At 43.0% G+C, this 21,615-nt stretch overlaps 2 protein-coding genes across 3 annotated transcripts in view; both read right to left on the bottom strand.

The window, feature by feature from the left end:
- The window catches only part of LOC307187565 (rho guanine nucleotide exchange factor 4), a 79,374-nt gene extending 75,107 nt beyond the window's left edge, over positions 1-4,267 (bottom strand). For both annotated transcript variants that reach the window (XM_079923764.1, XM_079923765.1), the window contains exon 1: positions 3,493-4,267. In XM_079923764.1, the coding sequence (XP_079779890.1) occupies positions 3,493-3,895 (403 nt within the window). In that variant the 5' untranslated portion in view covers positions 3,896-4,267. The remainder of the gene's footprint in view (positions 1-3,492) is intronic.
- Positions 3,905-21,615, bottom strand: part of LOC307188368 (uncharacterized protein) — a gene marked incomplete at both ends in the record, with an annotated part of 70,274 nt that continues 52,563 nt past the window's right edge. The window contains one exon of the mRNA XM_079925374.1: positions 3,905-4,183. Coding sequence (XP_079781500.1) covers positions 3,905-4,183 — 279 coding nt within the window. The remainder of the gene's footprint in view (positions 4,184-21,615) is intronic.

Below are 21,615 nucleotides of genomic sequence, written 5' to 3'. Positions count from 1 at the left end.
AAGTGACATTTCAGTGGAAAATGCCAAGACTGGATATTTAAAATTCAAAAGATCTTTGGGGGACTTCCCTGGTGGCTCAGTGGTTAAGGATCTGCCTGCCAATGCAGGGGACACGGGTTCGATCCCTGGTCTGGGAAGATCCCACATGCTGCGGAGCAACTAAGCCCCTGTGCCACAACTACTGAGCCTGCGCTCTATAGCCCACGAGCCACAACTACTGAAGCCCGCGCGCCTAGAGCCCGTGCTCTGAGACGAGAAGCTACCGCAATGAGAAGCCCCTGTACCGCAACGAAGAGTAGCCGCCGCTCGCTGCAACTAGAGAAAGCCCGCGTGCAGCAACAAAGACCCAAAGCAACCAAAAATAAACAAAACAAACAAACAAACAAACAAAAAGTCTTTGGAAACAAGGAAGGTCTATTTACAGTTCTGTGCTGGATTTCCTGGCTAATGTTCTGCCCAGCAGGTTAGCTGTAATTCCAGCCTCAAGTACTAACCTTTCTGGCTCTTGCTGACAGCTTTTAAAATGTTTAGCAACACACTTCATCACAAAAATCACAACCACAATAATTAAGTTTTGCTAAGGATCTTTTACTGGTAATTCTTAATCTTCCTTCAGAGGCAAACACAGCTCAATTCAACACACATATGTTTTGTCTTAGAGCCACAGACCAGTCAAATGGAAATACAATATGAAATAAATGCCAGCTCACTAGTGGGAACCCACCTTAATTCAACAGCCCTGACTAGGATCGTGGAATTCTAGAGTTGATTAGAAAAGAGGTCAGACCTTAGATTTCCATGTCCTCATTTTGAAAATGGGGTACCTGGGACCCAGAATAAAAGCGCTGTCTGTTGAATAAAGACAACAGTGACCATGCAAGTAGCTAAGACATTACTTCAATATGTGAATCCCCCCAGTATGCTGCCTTTCCCTGCTGGGCCTGGCCCAGCTTCCACTCCAAACCCAGCAAAGAGCCCCCCCTAAAGTCACACCAATTCAGGCCTGAAGCTCTAGTCAGACATGACCCAGCTGGGCAACCTTGGGTAAGTTACTGCATCTCTCTGAGCCTCTTTTCATACCTGGATTGTAGTATAGCAGTAGATTTTTATGTGGTTAATGAAGCAACATGGAGCCTCACACCTGGCATATATAGAAGATGCTCGACAAATGCACCTTCCCTTTCTTCTTCCTATCAAGTCCTCCTCTATGGCAGCCTTTCCAACAAGACTTCCTCAACTGAACCACAAATCCAAAGAAAATTATTTGAATGCTTATTTTCTCAGTTCCTCCCAAGGATGGCAAATAGCTAGTACCATTCCAGAAGCAGAGAAGAGGATTCACTCATTACATATAATGGGGGCCTCAGGACATCAGGACTTAATTCTCTCCAGGAATTCAGCTGAGAGATGGCTCCATGCACTCACACAGCTGTACGGGGTTCATGTACCCCTTCATACCTCAAGGGTACAGGGTTCATGTACCCCTTCATACCTCAAGGGTACAGGGTTCATGTACCCTTTCATACCTTCATACCCTCATACCACACTACCCATGGAGAGCCTCCCAGAAAAAGGCAGAAAGTCGAGGTCTGAGGGTTCTCATGTCAACTCTTCCAACATCATATTGCTTTAAACCCTGCCCTGCCACTGCAAGGGCAGCTCTGAGCCCCTCAAGGAGAAGCCTTCTGGGCCTTAGCTTTCACCTTGCCTGCCCTCACCCCCACCCCACCCACATACACACCTGCCCCACACGTTCATGCGCATACAGCTGCTATCTCTCAAACTCATCCACGCTGCCTCAGTCCCCCCAGTCTGCTCTGGAGAGTCCCTGGATCGCAGGGGTGCCTAATAAACCCAGGCCTCTGCCGTATCCATCTGGCTTACCCCTGCCCCGGGGCAGAAGGAAGAAATGGCAAGGGAGTCCAGGGAGGCACCAGGGCCACCTCCCGCAGCCTCTTTGAACCGGTTTGCCAGTGCTGACGTGGAGCAGGTACGCCCTCCGACTCTAGAAGTGGAAGGCAACTCATTTAGGCAAAGAGAAGGAAGGTTCCTTGGCCAGTTTGCTTGAAGTCCCCCATCGCTATTATCTAGTTTGTTTTTCTCGAATTAGGGGCTATTTAAGCACCCCAGAGAGGAGGGAAAGGCAAGTTTCAAGGGAACTGGGATGGGAGGGACTCAGAGTGGCAGAATTCTGAAAAACTTTTAGTTGGAGGATACACCAACAGCTGGGTTACTCAACTCTTCTGAGTTTCATGTGTTTGTTTTGAGACAGGACAGATGAGGGTCATGGAGTGCTCAATGCAGGGGTCTGGGCGTCCTTCACTTTCCTTTTCCAAACCCATGGACTTTAGAGCAGAGTCCAAACCCTTTATCTGCCATTCCTGGTACTCTTACACCCACAGAGCCGACCTCTGGTCCTCCTCAGCCTGGCCTGTGCTCCATCCTGGAGAGGTGCGGGCGCGGACAGGACAACTACAGCGGACGGAATGCGACAAGACAACCCTGCTGCCTGCATGGCCCCCCTGCTCCTCTCTGGCTTTGCTGCTCTGACCCGGGCACATGCAGACCCTCATCTCCACTGCCTACCTGGGGCTCTACGGCTTTCACAGGCAGCATCCCCACCCCCAACCAGAAGCATAATGGGTGAATCACCTCCCTGATTCCCAGGCAGCACCTGTCTTCCTTTACAGCTCTCATTACAGGGGCTCAAAAATAACTTGAAGGTTTCCAAGAAGTAAAATATAAAGATTGCAGTTTAGCAACTAATCAAGGGTCACCACTCTGGGCTTCCTTGCTAATTAATATTTAGGGTCAAAGTCTCCTATCAATTTGCACCCAGAATTCGGTCCCTGGGGCAGAAGGGGAGCCCTAAGGGGGGGGGGCACACAGTGCCAGGGGACATCAGAGCAATCCCATCTCACGGAAACCGCACTGTTTCAGAGGGTCCCTCTGAAGGGACCTCTAGAGCCCCTCCTCTTGCAGGGAGCCTCAGTCCTAGAGTCAGGACCAAACACACTGAATCCGGTCCACCCATGGCTAGTGAGCCCTCTCCTTTCTCCTCTGATTTACAGAACTCAAGGAGCTGCAGTTCGGAAAGCCAGACCTGTGCCATCGGTCAAGAACAGTCTGGGGAAGGGAAACGGCGCATCAAGGGACCACATTCTGTTCTCACCGTAAACACTCAGTTTCCCAGTTGAGGACGCGCCCGGCTACGAGGGGGGAGGGGGCCGACCAGGGCTCGGCTGTAACAGGTAGAAGTGGGTGAAAACGGGACGGGGGTGGTGGGAAATCGGAAGAAAACCCGGAAAGAGAGAAGGAATCGGAAGAGCAAAGCAATAGGAAGCCAGGAACCAAAAGATGGAAACAAGCAACAGAAAAAGTGCAGGAGGAAAGGACAGGAGGAGAGACCGTCTCGAGAGGGATGGAGAGAAGGCGCTCGAGACGGACAGACGCAGGGAGCGGCGGCGCGCGGGGCGACGGCGGCGCCCTTACCGGCGGTGGCCGAGCGCAGGCTCTCCAGGCTCCAGGAGCGGGACAGGGCGCCGCGCATGCCCCCGCTGCCGCTGCGGCCGCCGCACACCACGCCGCTGCTGTCCGAGTCGGAGCCCGGGGACAGCCCGGCGCTACTGCCGCCGCCGCTGCTGCTGCTGGTGCCGAGGTCCCCGCTCGTCTGCCCGCTCGACTCGCTCGGGCATTGCTGCGCCCTCGAGCAGGCGGGCCCGAGCTCCAGCCACAGGTTCGCGGGCGGCTGGGCCGCGGCGGCGGCGGGGCTGCCGGGCGACGGGGCCAGCGAGCCGGGGCCCGGACCGGGCGAGGGGCGTGCAGACGGCCGCGCGGCGTCCTCGGCCCCATCCCCGCCGCCGCACGGCCGCCGCTCCGGGCCAGCTGACATCATGGGGCTCCGCTAAGGAGGCTCCCGGCCGCCGCCAACCGCTCGGGCTCTGTGGCTGCGGCGGCGGGAACCCTCAGCGGGCGCGGGGCGCGCGGGCCTCGGGCAAGGCCAGGCGCCCACCGGGCAGGACGCGGCGCCTCCGCTCGCCGCCAGTTCCCGGCCGCCCCGCGGGCGCTGTGCCGCGGCGCCGACCCCGGTGTGGGTCGCGGGCCCGGTCGGCACGCGCTCACGCACGCGCGCACGCAGACCTGGGGCGGTGGCGGCAGGCGCGGCGCGCGGGGCCCTGGGCAGCTATCGGTGCCCGCAGGGCCGCGCCCTGCTGCCGGCCTTGGCGCGCGTATGTTAGGACGGGCGCATCCTCGGAGGGAGGCGGCCGGCACCCCGCAGGCACGACAGTGAGTAGAACCGGCGGGCGCTCACTTTTTCCTTCTAGGACCCAGCTCAGACTGCGCGTCCTTGCCCGTCTGGGGCAGGAGTGTAGGCGGGAGGTCACGCTCAGCCCTGCGAGCCGGGTCGGGGAGCGCGCTTGGTCGGGACGCGCCCCTCCTCCCCGGGCCTGCCTCGGGGGCTGTGCGCTGGGAACACTCGGCGCCCGCGACCCTTGGGACAGCCGGCCAGCAGGAGTATGCCGGCGGTGCTCTGCATACTTCTGATTAAGAAGCCATCAAAAGTAGAGGCACGGTCCGCGCCAAATGATTTTAGGAAGTGTCTGGGAAAATCCAGTGACAGGCACGATCGAAAATGGGAGCCTTGACGTAGCTCCAATGATTCTAGGGTTTTTCACATTTTGTCGTCGATGCGGGGGAGGGGGGCAGGGATTAGGGAAGAGAGTTGCCTCTCCCTCCGACGCTCCCAGACACCCGTGAGCATTCTGTAGGTTCTTGGAGTGTGCCTAGAGGGAGGGTGAGGTACCGCCACTGCTCCAAACAAGTGCGATAATCAGTGAGCAGTGTGACAGGAAGTCCCAGTAAGGACTGATGAGGGCTAAGCAGGGCTGCTGATCGCCCCCATCCCCAGCATCACCACTTCTCCAAGCCCTAGGCAGCTCGTTGTATTAACGATGGTGAGGATGAAATGAGAGGTCCTTGCCACGCCCCAGCACACCAGCTGGTGTAGGATGGATGCTGGAACAGTGGTCATTCTCTCCTCTTCCCTCCATTTGGGGTCCAGTTCCTGTAGCCCGTCTCCTTCCCTAAGCCATGTGTGCTCCTAGCTCTGCATCATAAGGGACCCTGCCTCAATATCATCTCCTCTCCTTGCAGGCCCTGTGCAGATCTCCTCATAACAACTCAGGGGGCTGGGACAATGGCATGCCAGCGTTTATGTACAAAGTACAAAGCTCTGTACAAGCATAAGGCAATACTAGTGTGTTGGAGGTTCAGTTGATGGGCATTGCAGGGTGACTCAGCCAAATCTGCACCTTGAAGGCCCCCCCTCAGCTTACTCCTCTGGGGATCCTTCCTGACCATTCCATACCTGGTATGCACACTTCCCACCCATGCCTCCATTCTTCGCTGTCCTTGGGAGGGAAGAACAGCTGTCCTCCGACACCCCTCGCTCCTGAGTGCAGGCTTTCAGCAAGGAGAGTCACCGTCTGTGTTCTCGTCCGGTTGTCCTGTTGAGGCCTGTGAACCTAGCCCTTGGGAGTAGGAAGAATTGCTGTTGGGGGATGAGTCACAGATCAGGAGACACCCTCCCCATCCATCAGCAAGTCTGTGGGTTCTCCCTCCAAAATAAGTGTGCACGGTGTCCATTTCTTTCACTTTACTGCACCACTACCATACTGTGTTTGGAAGACAGCTTCAGTCTCTTGACTTGTTCCACAGAGCAGCCAGAGAGGGAGCTCTAAATTAAAATATAAATCATACCATGTCCTGCTACTGATTCAAACCCTTCAGAAGCTTCTCTCGCAGTTAGCAAGACCCGCAAGACCCTGTGTGTTGGCCGCCCTGTTCTCCATCTCCTGTCAGCGCTCCCTTTCCCTTGGTCTTTCCACTCCAGCCACGGTGGCTGTCTTGCTGTCTCTCCTTCCTGTCTCAGGGCCTTTGCACTTAGTGTTCTTTTTACCTGGAATGTTCTCTTTGTTTTGCAAGGCATTGGCTCCCCAAACTTCAGATCTCAGTAAATGTTGCCTCCTCAGTGAGACTTCAGTTATTCCTTTCCAGCACTTACTGCCATCTGTCAGTGGCTTGGTTATCTGTTGGCTGCCTCCCATAGACCATGCACTGTGTGGGCAGCAGCTCTGTAACACCACTGTATCCCCAGTGTGTGCAGAGCATCTGCTGCAGGCTAGGTGCCCGGGGAGGGCCTGTGGAAGAATGAGTAGGGACCTGAAACTGAGCAGAAGGCCAGCTAGGCAGAAGGGAGCACCCCTGCTCTCTGGAGTCAGGACTTTGAGAAGGTGTTGTATGATCCCAAGTGGTGAGTGCCTCTAGGTAGCGGCAGCCTGGGCAGATCTAGCCTGTGTCAGCCAGCCATGTGCCATGCTGCTTCTGAGTCCATTTCTCTTTTAAGTTTTCCGTAGAGTCTTATTTGAACCAGCTATCCTGGTTTCAGCTGTACTGCAGGGAAGAGTAGAGTGTCTTCACTGAGTTCTGGTATGCAAAAGGGATCCATATTTCTTAAGACCACAGTGGTGACGGCAGCTGAAATTAACACTTACTACCCGAAGTTCAGGGAGTGTCGGGGGACACAATTTGGTGCAGTGAGATTTAGCCGCCACCCCCCCCAGCCCCCGCACCATGGGAAGTATTCCATTGTGTATGTGGACCACTACTCAGCCATGAAAAAGAATGAAATAATGCCATTTGCAGCAACATGGATGGATCTAGAGATTATCACACTAAATGAAGTAAGTCAGAAAGTAAAAGACACATACTGTATATCACTTATATGTGGAATCTAAAATATGACACAAATGAACTTATTTATAAAACAGAAACAGACTCACAGACAGATAGAAAACAAACTTACAGTTACCAAAGGGTAAAGGGGGTGGGGGAGGGATAAATTAGGAGTTTGGGATTAGGAGATATAACTACTACATATAAAACAGATAAACAACAAGGTTCTACTGTACAGCACAGGGTATTCAATATCCTGTAATAAACCATTTTGGAAAACTAAAAACTAAAAATATATATAATTGTATATCCATGGAATATTAAATATAGGTTGCAAAGGAAGGAGTGGGAAGGTAGCAAGGAATATGATTAGTTCCATCCCATAGAATTCTGTGAGAGTCAACTATAAACTATTAGAAGGACTGCATCTATAAAAGTCATACAAAAATAATCAAGTGTAGGATAGAAAATACAACAAATTATTTTATATCAATTATATAATTTAACTCTTGCATCTTTGTCTTTCACTTCTTTTTTTCAATTTAAGAAAGTATACTATATGATTTCCATGTGACTATTATTCTAACACTTTATATACTTCCTTTTTTTTTTTTGCGGTACGCGGGCCTCTCACTGTTGTTGCCTCTCACTGTTGTGGCCTCTCCTGTTGCGGAGCACAGGCTCCAGACATGCAGGCTCAGCGGCCATGGCTCACAGGTCCAGCCGCTCCGCGGCATGTGGGATCTTCCCGGACCAGGGCACGAACCCGTGTCCCCTGCGTCGGCAGGCGGGCTCTCAACCACTGCGCCACCAGGGAAGCCCTATATACTTCCCTTTTAGCCATGGATTCTAGTTGTCAATATCTCTCACATTAATATCTGTTTAAAAAATCATAAAATATAATCCTAATGTCCTATAAAAAAAAGTAAGTGTTCCCATATCAAACAAACAGAACAGGATAACTTATTTTAATTGGTTTGCAGAAGCCTCCAAAAGCCTTCAAAATTACGAAATAGCTTCATTAAAATATTTATTGAAAAATGCTAGTTAAAAATTAAAGACACAAGAGGTACCTAAAAACAAAACAAGATGAAAATAGTAAGACTGACATAATTTCTTTCTGTCTGTCTGTTTTTTTTTTTTTTTTTGGGCCGCATTGCAAAGCTTGTGGGATCTTAGTTCCCTGACCAGGGAGCGAACCCAGGCCCTCAGCAGTGAGAGAACAGAGTCCTAACCACTGGACCCCAGGGAATTTCCAAGACTGATGTAATTTCTATTGCTCCCCTCTATCCTCTTTTATTTGAGTGCTCATCCTGGTAATCCCTGTCTGTAGTGACCAGTTGAGAGAGGAAAGTAAAATTTCATGTCCCCTCCTGTCCAAATCCAGACACACTGGTTATTGATTCTTTCTCTCCCAGGGACAACTGTTGGTCATTATCTAAGTCTTCCTTTTGGCTATCTTTGGGAGTGGCTCTAAGATCTTGTGAGGATAATATCTTCTGCACCCTCTTTAAGAACACCTCCTAAATCCAATTCAGTACGGCCAGAAATGTTTACTCTTTGTTCCAGCTGAAACCTGACAAGATATTTGAAAGGATTTAATAACTCTATGATCAGAAATTTGGCCAGATTGGAAGCCGACGTTCCCAGCCTGTTAGTACTTTTCTTAAAGCCTTCTCCCCTAAGCTAATTGTACCAAGAGAGGAAGAAAAATATTCCAACATAGGTGGATGGGTCTGACAGTCCTTTGATATCATTTAGGCAGCAATACAGTTCTACGAGAAAGTAAAAACAGCTGTCCTTGTTTTACAAGTCTAGTCTTTCCAGGATCAGAGGTGTGCTTCCAGAAACCACCAATCCTTGTTAACCAATCCTCAAACCTCCCTTATTCATCTCAAAAAGCTTTTCAATATTGGCCTTAAGAAACCAAAGTCCTTGAAGGAACCTGCATTCTTTTCCTGTGCCTTTGAGCTGTAAATATTAACTCTTATCTAGGCCATTTCTTTAAAGTACAATCTTCAGAGAGGTAATTCTAATCAAGAGAATGAAAGGGGGAAAGGTCATTTGAATTTAGATAAATGAAAAATCATGGGTCTTCTCCATAAATATTAGCAGAAAAAGCTTTAGCTATCTGAACAGAAGAACTTAACTTATTCCAACTGTTTTTTTGTAAATAGGGATTTTCACATCATCATACCTGTCTTGTAACTAAAATTTTAAAACGAAGCTATGAGGTCTCTGTTTGCATTTGTATAATATGTTCCTGTTTCTATATACATGTGTGGTTGATGTGTGTTATTTCCTACCTCTGGATGATATTACTAAAATTAATTTGTAAAAGAGCTCTATTCAGTTGCTTTAAAAACAAACAAGAACTTATATAAATTATGGGTTGGTTATTCTAAAAACTCTCAGAAATATAAACTAACCCAAATGCTTTTCAGGTTCATGTGGTCCGAGAAAACATTCAGTATTAAAGCTAGTTTAAGTTCGTTGGCTTAATTAAAACAGACATGTTTTTAAAGTTATCAACACTGACTATAATGCAGATAAACAACTTTTATTCTACCTGGGCTTGCTAGTCAAATTCAGGTTATCTCTATTGTAAAATATGTCAGCATCAATGAAATCTGCTTCCACCCAAGATGCTGAATCAAGACTTAATACTTCTCTTCTTCCCTTTCTTTCCTTTACTCTGGCATTGGCCTGGAAAGATAATGCCATCACCCATACCTCCCAGACCACTGCTAAAGGGAGTAACCTCTGGAATTTAGAACAACTTTTTATTTCAGACTAGAAGATTCTCTTCCCATTTGTGCTAAAAACCTGACTAACCCCTTACGTGGAAGTAAACACAAATGAGAGTATGATTAGAAACCATTCCTAATTCTTGGAGACACTGCAGATTCAATTGCTAAGATACTGGCTGCCCGGCAAAGAGCCTTACACTCCCTAACCAAAGTTGGATTATCTTTAAGCTGAGCAAGGAGATGTGTGTGCTGTGGCCTACACCACCTGCTGCACCTGGATTGACACTTCTGGGGAAGCTGAAGCTCAGTCACATAAATCACTGAACAAGCCATTTGGCTTAAAAAGACCCTTCAATGGGGTCTTTTTTGTGTGTGTGTGTGGTACGCGGGCCTCTCACTGTTGTGGCCTCTCCCGTTGGGGAGCACAGGCTCCGGACACACAGGCTCAGCGACCATGGCTCACGGGCCCAGCCGCTCTGCGGCATGTGGGATCTTCCCGGACCAGGGCACGAACCCGTGTCCCCTGCGTCGGCAGGTGGACTCTCAACCACTGTGCCACCAGGGAAGTCCAGTGGGGTCTTTTTTTAACTTATTTGATTTTGATTGGTTTGGGTCATGGGGACCATAGCTCCAAATGCTTTATGAACATTGAGAATTATCCTACTTACAATAATCATAATAACCTCTCTGGTGTGTTGTGCCCTCTCAAAAGCTTTAAATGCATGTTTGTAGTCACTAGCCGCCAAGCAAATGACCTCCCTCAGATTGGAACACTGAAAAAGAAATGGAGGAAGTGACCTACTTAAAAAATGTGAACCTGACGTCGTGACCTGTGAATACCACAGATGTTCAGAAAAAAAAAAAACAACAAAAAACCCAAAAAGCAAAAATCAAGGATCAACGAAAGTTGTGAGAACCGTAGAGTGGTATAATTGAGAGTGGTGCTACTGCCTTAAATTTTGATTACATATCTCAGGGAGAGATCAAAAGAGGATTGTTAAAAAAAAAAAAAAAGCCCCAAATGGAGACACTTGTATTAAGCCCCAGTAAGACGTAATACCTGACCTAACTGCAGTCTCAGCCTCTCCCAGGAGTGGATTTTAAACCAATCAGTCTGGAATTTCCTGGTTAGTATTAGTGAGGTAAACTCCCTAAGATCCCTGCCTTTCCCTAAGGGAATGTAACCTTGCCTGAAACAATCTGTTCTTTTACTTCTTTGTCATACCCTCTTTCTACGTATAAAAACTTCACAATTTGTGCAGCTTCTCAGAGCACATTTCTACTTGCTACGTGGGATGCTGTCCGATTCATGAATTATTGAATAAAGGCAAATAGATCTTCAGTTTTACTCTGTTGAATTTTGTTTTTTAACACAAGTTGAAGCAAATAGAGAACATCAATAGATAGATAGTAATTATTTTTTGAAAATGGAAGTTCTAGAATTGAAGAGTACAGTAACTAAAATAAAAAATTCACTAGAGGGTCTCAACAGTAGATTTGAATTGGCAGGAAAAAACCCCAGCATACTTGAAGAGATTGATAGAGATTATGCAAACTGAAGAACACAATGAAAAAAAGAATGAAAAAAAATGAACACAGCCTCAGAATAATAAGGAACAGTCCCCCAGCACCATTATCATTAGGTGGAAGGATTTCCTGGAAGGGGGTACCAGGCAGAGACTTCCTTTCCCAGCCAGGAGCAAATGGAGGGGCACCATTAACTGCACCAACATATGTATAATGGGAGTAGCAGAAAGAGAAGAGAGAGAAAGAAGAAAAAAAAATTCAAAGAAATAATAGTTGAAAACTTCCAAAACTTACTGAGAAATAAAAATTTACATATCTAGGGAGCACAACAAATTCTAAGTAGGATAAATGGAAAGAGACCCACAAACAGACACATCATCTTAAATAGGCTGAAACCAAAAGACAAGGAGAAAATCTTGAAAGCAGCAAGAGAAAAATTATATATAACTTACAAGGGAACCCCAGAAAGATTAACAGCTGACTTTCCTGCAGAAGCTCTGGAGGCCAGAGGTGGTGGGATAATATTAAAAGTACTGAAAGAAAGAAATAAAAAGCCTCTCAACCAAGAGTCCTATATCCAGCAAAGCTGTCTTTCAAAAACAAAGGCAGAATAGACTTTCTTGGGTAAACTCTGAGAGAATTTGTTGCTAGCAGAGCTAACTTACAAGAAATACCTAAGTTCTTCAGATTGAAAGCAAGTGACCCCAGATGGTAATTCAAATACACATGAACAAAAATAGAGCACTAGCAAAGGTAACTATGTAATTATAAAAGATAAATTCCTATTTTTTTCCTTTTTTCTCTTAACTGATTTAAAAACCAATTGTATAAAATAATATGTATCTAATGTATTGTTTGGCCTACAACATATAGAAATGTAATATATCTAGACTATATCTGCTAATACTAGCACAAAGGAGGTGGGTGGGAGCAAAGCTGTAATAGCTAGGAAAATAATGACAGATGGTAGAGTAATAATTTTAACAATGCATTGTTGGGTTTGTAACATTAATAGATGTAATATATGTATAACAGTAATACCACAAACGGGAGAAAGGGAATAGAGCTATATAGGAATAATATTTCTATATGTTGCTGGAATTAAGCTAATATACAGTTGAAGTTGATTCTAATAAGTTAAGATGTACATGATAAACAACAAGTTCTTACTATATAGGGAATTATATTCAATATATATATGATGTATACATATGTATAACTGTGTATACATATGTATAACTGTGTGTATACATATGTATAACTGAACCACTTTGCTGTACAGTAGAAATTAACACAACATTGTACATCAACTATACTTCAATAAAATAAATTTTAAAAGATGTGTATGTTAAACCCTAGAGCAACCGTTAAAAAGTACTCAAAAATATAGAAAATAAAAAGTAAAATGGCAGATGTAAATATAACTATATCAATAACAACACTAAATGTAAATGAATTAAACAATTCAATCAAAAAACAGAGTGTCAGATGGATAAAAAGCACGATCCACCTATATGTTGTCTATAGGAGGTACATTTTAGATTCAGACACAAATAACTTGAAAGTAAAAAGATGGAGAAAAGATATATCATGTAAACAGCAACCACAAGAAAGGTGGAGTGGCTCTGTTGATATCAGATAAAATAGACTTTAAAACAAAACACACTAGTGGCTGGAGTAAGAGGACATGGAGTTTGCATCACAACTAGGCACCTGCTAGACTCTGGTGGGGGACCTTGACACCCAAGAGGATGGGAGGAATCCCCAAGCAACTGGGTAGGATGTGGGGGTGAGCGAGGAGGTAGAAGTGGAGGTGGGATCGGACTGGCACCCGTGAGGGCTGGCTGGGGAAGAGGAGAGGTTCCCACACCTGGAGAGGCCCACTGACCACGAGGGTATCAACAGGGATGGGGAGAGACCCTCGGGGGTTGAGAGGATTGGAGGGGAACACAGCTAGTGTTTCTCCTGCCCACTTGGGCCCTGGAGAGCCTGCTGGGGTCCCAGGACTGATCCTCTGTGCTCCAAGGCCGCCTAAGCCCTGCCCCAAGATGCCCCAGTGCCTTATCTGGCCACATGGGTACTGAGCCTAGACCCTGCCCCTGCCTAAAGCCCTCCCCTGCTTAAGGCCTGCCCTCTACAGCCAAGACCTTTTCTGGACTTTTTTTTTGCTATTGTGGTTCTGTTTTACCTTCCAGTTGTTCTCTGATTTATATTTTTATTTTTTCTAATATATCTGTCAGTTTTCTAATTTTATTTTTTTATTCCTTGTTATTGTTCTGTTCCAATTTTTTTTTTTGTCATGCCATGTGGCTTGCAGGATCTTTGTTCACGGGCCAGGGGTTGAGCCTGAGCTCCTGTGATGTGAGCACCGAGTCCAAACCACTGGACTAACAGAGAACCTCAGACCCCAGGGAATATTAATGAGTGTGAGCTCTCCCAGAGGTCCTCATCCCAGCACCAAGACCTGGCTCTACCCACCTGCCTGCAAACTCCAGTGCTGGATGCCTCAGGTCAAACACCTAGTAAGAAAGGAACACAGTCCCACCCATCAAAAAAAATGAGATGACAAAATAATATGTTACAGATGAAGGAGCAAGGTAAAAACCTACAAGACCAAATAAATGAAGAGGAAATAGGCAACCTACCTGAAAAAGAATTCAGAGTAATGATAGTAAAGATGATCTGAAATCTCAGAAAGAGAATGGAGGCATGGATCGAGAAAATACAAGAAATGTTTAACAAGGACCTAGAAGAACTAAAGAACAAACAAACAGAGATGAACAACACAATAACTGAAATGAAAAATACACTAGAAGGAATCAATAGCAGAATAACAGAGGCAGAAGAATGAATAAGTGAGATGGAAGATAGAATGGTGGAAATAACTGCTGAGGAGCAGAATAAAGAAAAAAGAATGAAAAGAATTGAAGACAGTCTCAGAGACCTCTGGGACAACACTAAATGCACCAATATTTGAATTACAGGGGTCCCAGAAGAAGAAGACAAGAAAAAGAAAGGGTCTGAGAAGATATTTTAAAAGATTATAGTCAAAAACTTCCCTAACATGGGAAAGGAAATAGCCACCCAAATCCAGGAAGCGCAGAGAGTCCCATACATGATAAACCCTAGAAGAAACACACTGAGACACATATTAATCAAACTAACAAAAATTACATTCAAAGAAAAAATATTAAAAGCAGCAAGGGAAAAGCAAAACATAACACACAAGGGAATCCCCATAAGGTTATCAGCTAATTTCTCAGTAGAAACTCTGCAGGCCAGAAGGGAGTGGCAGGATATATTTAAGGTGATGAAAGGGAAAAATCTATAACCATGATTACTCCGGGATCTCATTCAGATTTGACAGAGAAATCAAAAGCTTTACAGACAAGCAAAAGCCAAGAGAATTCAGCACCACCAAACCAGCTTTAAAACAAATGCTAAAGGAACTTCAATAGGCGGGAAACACAAGAGAAGAAAAAGACCCACAAAAACAAACCCAAAACAATTAAGAAAATGGTAGTAGGAACATACATATTGATAATTACCTTAAATGTAAATGAATTAAATGCTCCAACCAAAAGACACAGGGTGGCTGAACGGATACAAAAATAAGACCTGTATATATGCTGTCTACAAGAGACCCACTTCAGACCTAGGGATACATACAGACTGACAGTGAGGGGATAGAAGAATATATTCCATGCAAATCGAAATTAAAAGAAAGCTGGAGTAGCAATACTCATATCAGATAAAATAGACTTTAAAATAAAGACTGTTACAAGAGATAAGGAATGACACTACATAACGATCAAGGGATCAATCCAAGAAGAAGATATAACAATTATAAATATTTATGCACCCAACATAGGAGCACCTCAATAGATAAAGCAAATGCTAACAGCCATAAAAGGAGAAATTGACAGTAACACAATAATAGTGGGGGACTTTAACACCTCACTTACACCAATGGACAGATCATTCAGACAAAATAAATATGGAAACACAAGCTTTAAATAGACCAGATAGATTTAATTGATATTTATAGGACATTCCACCCAAAAGTGGCCAAATACACTTTCTTCGCAAGTGCACGTGGAACATTCGCCAGGATAGATAACACCTGGGGTCACAAATCAAGTTTCGGAAAATTTAAGGAAATTGAAATTATATCAAGCATCTTTTCTGACTACATGCTATGAGATTAGAAATCAATTACAGGAAAAAACCTGTAAAAACAACAAACACAGGGAGGCTAAACAGTGCACTGCTAAATAACCAAGAGATCACTGAAGAAATCGAAGAGGAAAGAGGAAATTTAAAAAATACATAGAAACAAATGCCAACAAAAACGTGGTGACCCAAAACCTACTGGATGCAGCAAAAAGCAGTTTTAAGAGGGAAGTTTATGGCAATTCAATCTCACCTCAAGAAACAAGAAAAATCTCAAACAATCTAACCTTACACCTAAGCAAATAGGGAAAGAACAAAAAAAACCTAAAGTCAGTAGAAGGAAAGAAATCATAAAGATCAGAGCAGAAATAAGTCAAATAGAAATGAAGAAAACAATAGCAAAGATGAATAAAACTAAAAGTTTGCTCTTTGAGAATATAAACAAAATTGATAAACCTTTAGCCAGTGTGATCAAGAAAAAAGGGAGGGGCTTCCCTGGTGGCACAGTGGTTAAGAATCCGCCTGCCAATGCAGGGCACACGGTTTCGAGCCCTGGCCTGGGAAGATCCCACATGCTGTGGAGCAACTAAGCCTGTGCGACACAACTACTGAGCCCACATGCCACAACTACTGAGCCCAACACGCCACAACTACTAAGCCCAACATGCCAGGGCTTTGCATATCAGGAGCCCATGCTCTGCAACAAGAGAAGCCACTGCAATGGGAAGCCCGTGCACTGCAGCGAAGAGTGGCCCCTGCTTGCTGCAACTAGAGAAAGCCTGTGCGCAGCAACAAAGACTCAATGCAGCAAAAAGTAAATAAATAAATAAATTTATTTTTAAAAAAAGGAAAAAAGGAAGAGGACACAAATCAAAATTAGAAATGAAAAGGAAGAAATTACAACTGACACTGCAGAAATACAAAGGATCATAAGGACTACTGCAAGCAACTATATGCCAATAAAATGGACAACATGGAAGAAATAGCCACATTCTTGGAAAGGTACAACTTTCCTGACTGAACCAGGAAGCATTAGAAAATATAAACAGACCAACCACAAGTAATGAAATTGAAACTGTAATTAAAAATTTTCCAACAAACAGAAGTCCAGGACCAGATGGCTTCACAGGCGAATTCTATGGAACACTTAGAGAAGAGCTAACACCTATCCTTCTCAAACTCTTCCAAAATATAGCAGAGGGAGGAACACTCCCAAACTCATTCTATGAGGCCACCATCACCCTAATACCAAAACCAGACAAGGATGTCACACACACACACAAAAAAATTACAGGCCAATATCACATAGATACAAAAATCCTCAACAAAACACTAGCAAACAGAATCCAACAGCACATTAAAAGGATCATACACAATGATCAAGTGGGATTTATCCCAGGAATGCAAGGATTCTTCAATATATGCAAATCAATCAATGTGATACACCATATTAACAAATTAAAGAATAAAAAGCATATGATCATCTCAATAGATGCAGAAAAAGCTTTTGACAAAATTCAACACCGATTTATGATAAAAACTCTTCAGAAAGTGGGCATAGAGGGAATCCACCTCAACATAATAAAGGCCATACACGACAAACCCACAGCAAACATCATTCTCAATGGTGAAAAACTGAGAGCATTTCCTCTAAGATCAGGAACAAGACAAGGATGTCCACTCTCACCACTATTATTCAACATAGTTTTGGAAGTCCTAGCCATGGCAATCAGAGAAGAAAAAGAAGTAAAAGGAATAGAAATTGGAAAAGAAGAAATAAAACCATCACTGTTTGCAGATGACATGATACTATACATAGAAAATCCTAAAGATGCCACCAGGAAACTACTAGAGTTAATCAATCAATTTGGTAAAGTTACAGGCTACAAAATTAATGCACAGGAATCTCCTGCATTCCTATACACTAACAATGAAAGATCAGGAAGAGAAATTAAGGAAACAATCCCATTTATCATTGCAACAAAAAGAATAAAATACCTAGGTATAAATCTACCTAAGGAGGCAAAAGACCTGTACTCAGAAAACTATAAAACACTGATGAAAGAAATCAAAGGTGACACAGACAGATGGAGAAATATACCATGTTCTTGGATTGGAAGAATCAATATTGTGAAAATGACTATACTACCCAAAGCAATCTACAGATTCAATGCAATCCCTATCAAATTACCAGTGGCATTCTTCGCAGAATTAGGAGAAAAAATCTTACAATTTGTATGGAAACACAAAGGACCCTGAATAGCCAAAGCAATCTTGAGAAAGAAAAACAGAGCTGGAGGAATCAGGCTCCCTGACTTCAGACGATACTACAAAGGTACAGTGATCAAGACAGCATGGTACGGGCACAGAAACAGAAATATGGATTGATGGAACAGGATAGAAAGCCCAGAGGCAAACCCACACACCTACAGACACCTAATCTAAGACAAAGGAGGCAAGAATATAAAACGGAGAAAAGAGAGCCTCTTCAATAAATGGTGCTGGGAAAACTGGACAGCTACATGTTAAAGTATGAAATTAGAACACTCCCTAACACCATACACAAGAATAAACTCAAAATGGATTAATGACCTAAATGTAAAGCTAGACACCATAAAACTCTTAGAGGAAAACATAGGCAGAACACTCTTTAACATAAATTGCAGCAGGATCTTCTTTGACCCACCTCCTAGAGTAATGGAAAAAAAAAAGGGGGGGACCTAATGAAACTTAAAAGCTCTTGCACAACCAAGGAAACCATAAACAAGACAAAAAGACAACCTTCAGAATGGGAGAAAATATTTGCAAATGAAGCAACTGACAAAGGATTAATCTCCAAAATATACAAACAGCTCATGCAGCTCAACACCAAAAAGAACAAACAAATCAAAAAATGGGTGGAAGACCTAAATAGACATTTCTCCAAAGAAGGCTTACAGATGGCCAACAAATACATGAAAAGATGCTCAACATCACTAAGTATTAGAGAAATGCAAATCTAAACTACAATGAGATATCACCTCACATTGTTCAGAATGGCCATCATCAAAAAATAAACAATAAATGCTGGAGAGGGTGTGGAGAAAAGGGAACCTTCTTGCACCATTGGTGGGAATGTGAATTGGTACAGCCACTATGGAGAAGAGTATGGAGGTTCCATAAAAAATTAAAAAGGACTACCATATGACCCAGCAATCCCACAACTGGGCATATATCCTGAGAAAACTGTAATTCAAAAGGACACATGTACCACAATGTTCATTTAAGCACTATTTGCAATAGCCAGGAAATGGAAACAACCTAAATGTTCAATGACTGTTGAATGGATAAAGAAGATGTGGTACCTATATACAATGGAATATTACTCAGCCCTAAAAAGGAATGAAATTGGGTCATTTGTAGAGATGTGGATGGACCTACAGTCTGTCATACAGAGTGAAGTAAGTCAGGAAGAGAAAAACAAATATCGTATATTAATGCATACATGTGGAATCCAGAAAAATGGTACAGATGAACCTAGTTCCAGTGCAGGAATAGAGACGCAGATGTAGAGATTGGACATGTGGATGCAGTGGGGGAAGGGGAGGGTGGGATGAACTAGAAGATTAGATTTTACATAAATACACTACCATGCGTAAAATAGATAGCTAGTGGGAACCTGCTATAAATCACAGGAAGCTCAGCTTGGTGCTCTGTGATGACATAGATGGGATGGGGGGGGTGGTGGGAGAGAGGTTTAATAGGGAGGGGATATATGTATACATATAGCTGATTCAGTTCATCATATAGCAGAAATGAACACAGCATTGTAAAGCAGTTATACTCCAATTTAAAAAATTAAAAACAACCAAAAACAAAAGACACTAGAGACAAAGAAGGGCATTTTATAACAATAAAAGGGTTAATCCATCAGGAAGATATAAGTACAAATATATATCCACCTACCTAATAACAGAGCACTAAAGTACATAAAGCAAAAACTGACAGAAATGAAGGGAGGAATAGGTAATTCAACAATAACAGTTGGAGGTTTATGCCCAACTTTCAATGATGGATAGAGCAACTATACAGAAGATCAAGGAAATAGAATATTTGATCTACACCATAAACCATTTAGGCGTAATAGTCATATACAGAACAGAGTATACTTTCCAATAATAACAGAGTATACTTTCTTCTCAAGTGTATATGGAACATTCTCCAGGCTAGACCATGTGTTAGTCCATAAAACAAACTTCCACAAATTTAAAAGTATGGAAATAATACAAAATGTGTTCTTTGACCACAATGAAATGAAATTAGAAATCAATAATAAGGGAAATTTGAGAAACTCACAAATATGTGGAAATTAAATAACAAACTCCTAAATAACTCATGGGTCCAAGAAGAAATCAAAAGAAAAATCAGAAAATACCTTGATATAAATGAAAATGAAGACAAAATATGCCAAAAGTTATGAAGACAGGTAAAGCAGTGCTCAGAGGGAAATTTATAGCTGCAAATACCTGTATTAATAAAGAAGAAAAATCTCAAATCAACAACTGGGTCTGCACCTAATGACACAGGGAAAAAAAGAGCAAAACTAAACCTAAAACAAGCACAAGGAAGGAAACAATACAGATTAGAGTAGGAGTTAGTAGAGGCACAATGGAGAACAGAAATATTGAGGAACAGAAATAGAGACTAGAGAAAAAACAGAAAATAAAAGAAACCAAATGCTGGTTCTTAGGGAAAAGCAACAGAATTGACAGACCTTTAGCTGGTTTGACCAAGTGAAAGAAGAGGACTCATTACCAGAATCAGAAATGAAAGAAGGGGTATTACTTCTCACTTTGCAGAAATAAAAAGAATTATAAGAGAATACTGAACAACTGTACACCAACGGTTAGATGACTTAGATAAAATGGACAAATTCCTAGACAGATGCAAACTATCAAAACTTACTCAAGAGAAATAGACAATCTGAATAGCTCTATAACAAGCAGAGATTGAATCAGTAATAACAAGACTACCTACAAAGAAAAGCCCACACCCAATTGGCTTCACCCCTGAATTCTACCAAACATTGAAAAAAGAATTAATACCAATTCTTCACAAACTATTGAAGAAAATAGAAGATGAGGGAAGATTTCCCAAATTATTTTATGAGGCCAAAACCAGACAAAGACATTAAAAGAAAAGAAAATTACAGACCAATATCTCTTATGGATATGGATGCAAAAATCTTCAACAAAATACTAGCAAACCAAATTAAAAATATAATGAGAATTACATGCCTTGACCAAGTGAGATTTATCTCAGAAATGCAAGGATTGTTTAACATCTGAAGATCAATTAATGTAATACACCACATCAACAGAATAAAGAACAAAAGTTGCATGATTATCTCAATAGACAGGACAAGCATTTGACAAAAATCCAACACTCTCTTGTGACAAAAAAAACTTGACAAACTAGGAATATAGGAACTTTATTTACCCAATAAAGGGCATCTGTGAAAACCCCACAGCTAACATCATACTTAATGGTGAAGATGGGATGCTTTCCCCCTAAAATCAGGAAAAACAAGGATGTCCATTCTTGCCATTTTTATTCAAATGTACAGTACTGGAGGCTCTAATCAGGGCACTTAGGCAAGAAAAAAAAGACATCCAGATGGGAAAGGAAGAAGTAAAACTGTCTCTGCTTATAGATAACATGATCTGGTGTGTAGAAAATCCTAAGGAATCCATTAAAAAACTAGAACTAATAAATGAGTTCAACAAGGTTGCAGGATACGAGATCAATATACAAAAGTTGATTGTATTTCTATTCACTTTTAATGACCAGTCTGAAAATGGAATTCAGGAGACAATTTCATTCACAATGCATCAAAAATTATATAAAGTACTTAGGAATGAATTTTTCAAAGGAAGTGAAAGCTTGTATTCTGAAAATGACAAAATGTTGTTGAAAGAAACAAAAGAAGACCTAAATAAATGGGGGAAAAGTCCTATGTTCATAGATCAGAAAACTCAACATTGTTAAGATGACAGTGCTCTCCAAACTCATGTACAGATTCAATAAAATCCTTATCAGAATCTCAACTGATATCTTTGTAGAAATTGACAACCTGATTCTAAAAGTCATATGGAATTGCAAGGGACTCAGAATAGCTAAGACATTCCTGAAAAAGAAGGGGAAAGTAGGAAGACTCTACTTTCTGATTTCAAACCTTACTACAAAGTAATGGTAAACAAGACAGTGTGGTACTAGTACAAGAATAGACATATATCAGTGGAATACAGTTGACAGTCCAGGAATAAATCCATACATCTGTGATCAGCTTACTTTCAACAGGGGGGTCAAGACTATTCAAAGGGAAAAATAGTCTTTTCAACAAATGTTCTGGAGTTGCAGAGGACTTTACGTGATGCTGTGTGCAGCCATC

The sequence above is a fragment of the Stenella coeruleoalba genome, assembly GCF_951394435.1.
Source record: "Stenella coeruleoalba genome assembly, chromosome: 6".
Classification (NCBI taxonomy): domain Eukaryota; kingdom Metazoa; phylum Chordata; class Mammalia; order Artiodactyla; family Delphinidae; genus Stenella; species Stenella coeruleoalba.
The sequence above is the reverse complement of the archived record's forward strand: the minus strand, read 5'-3'. Positions and strand labels throughout refer to the sequence as shown.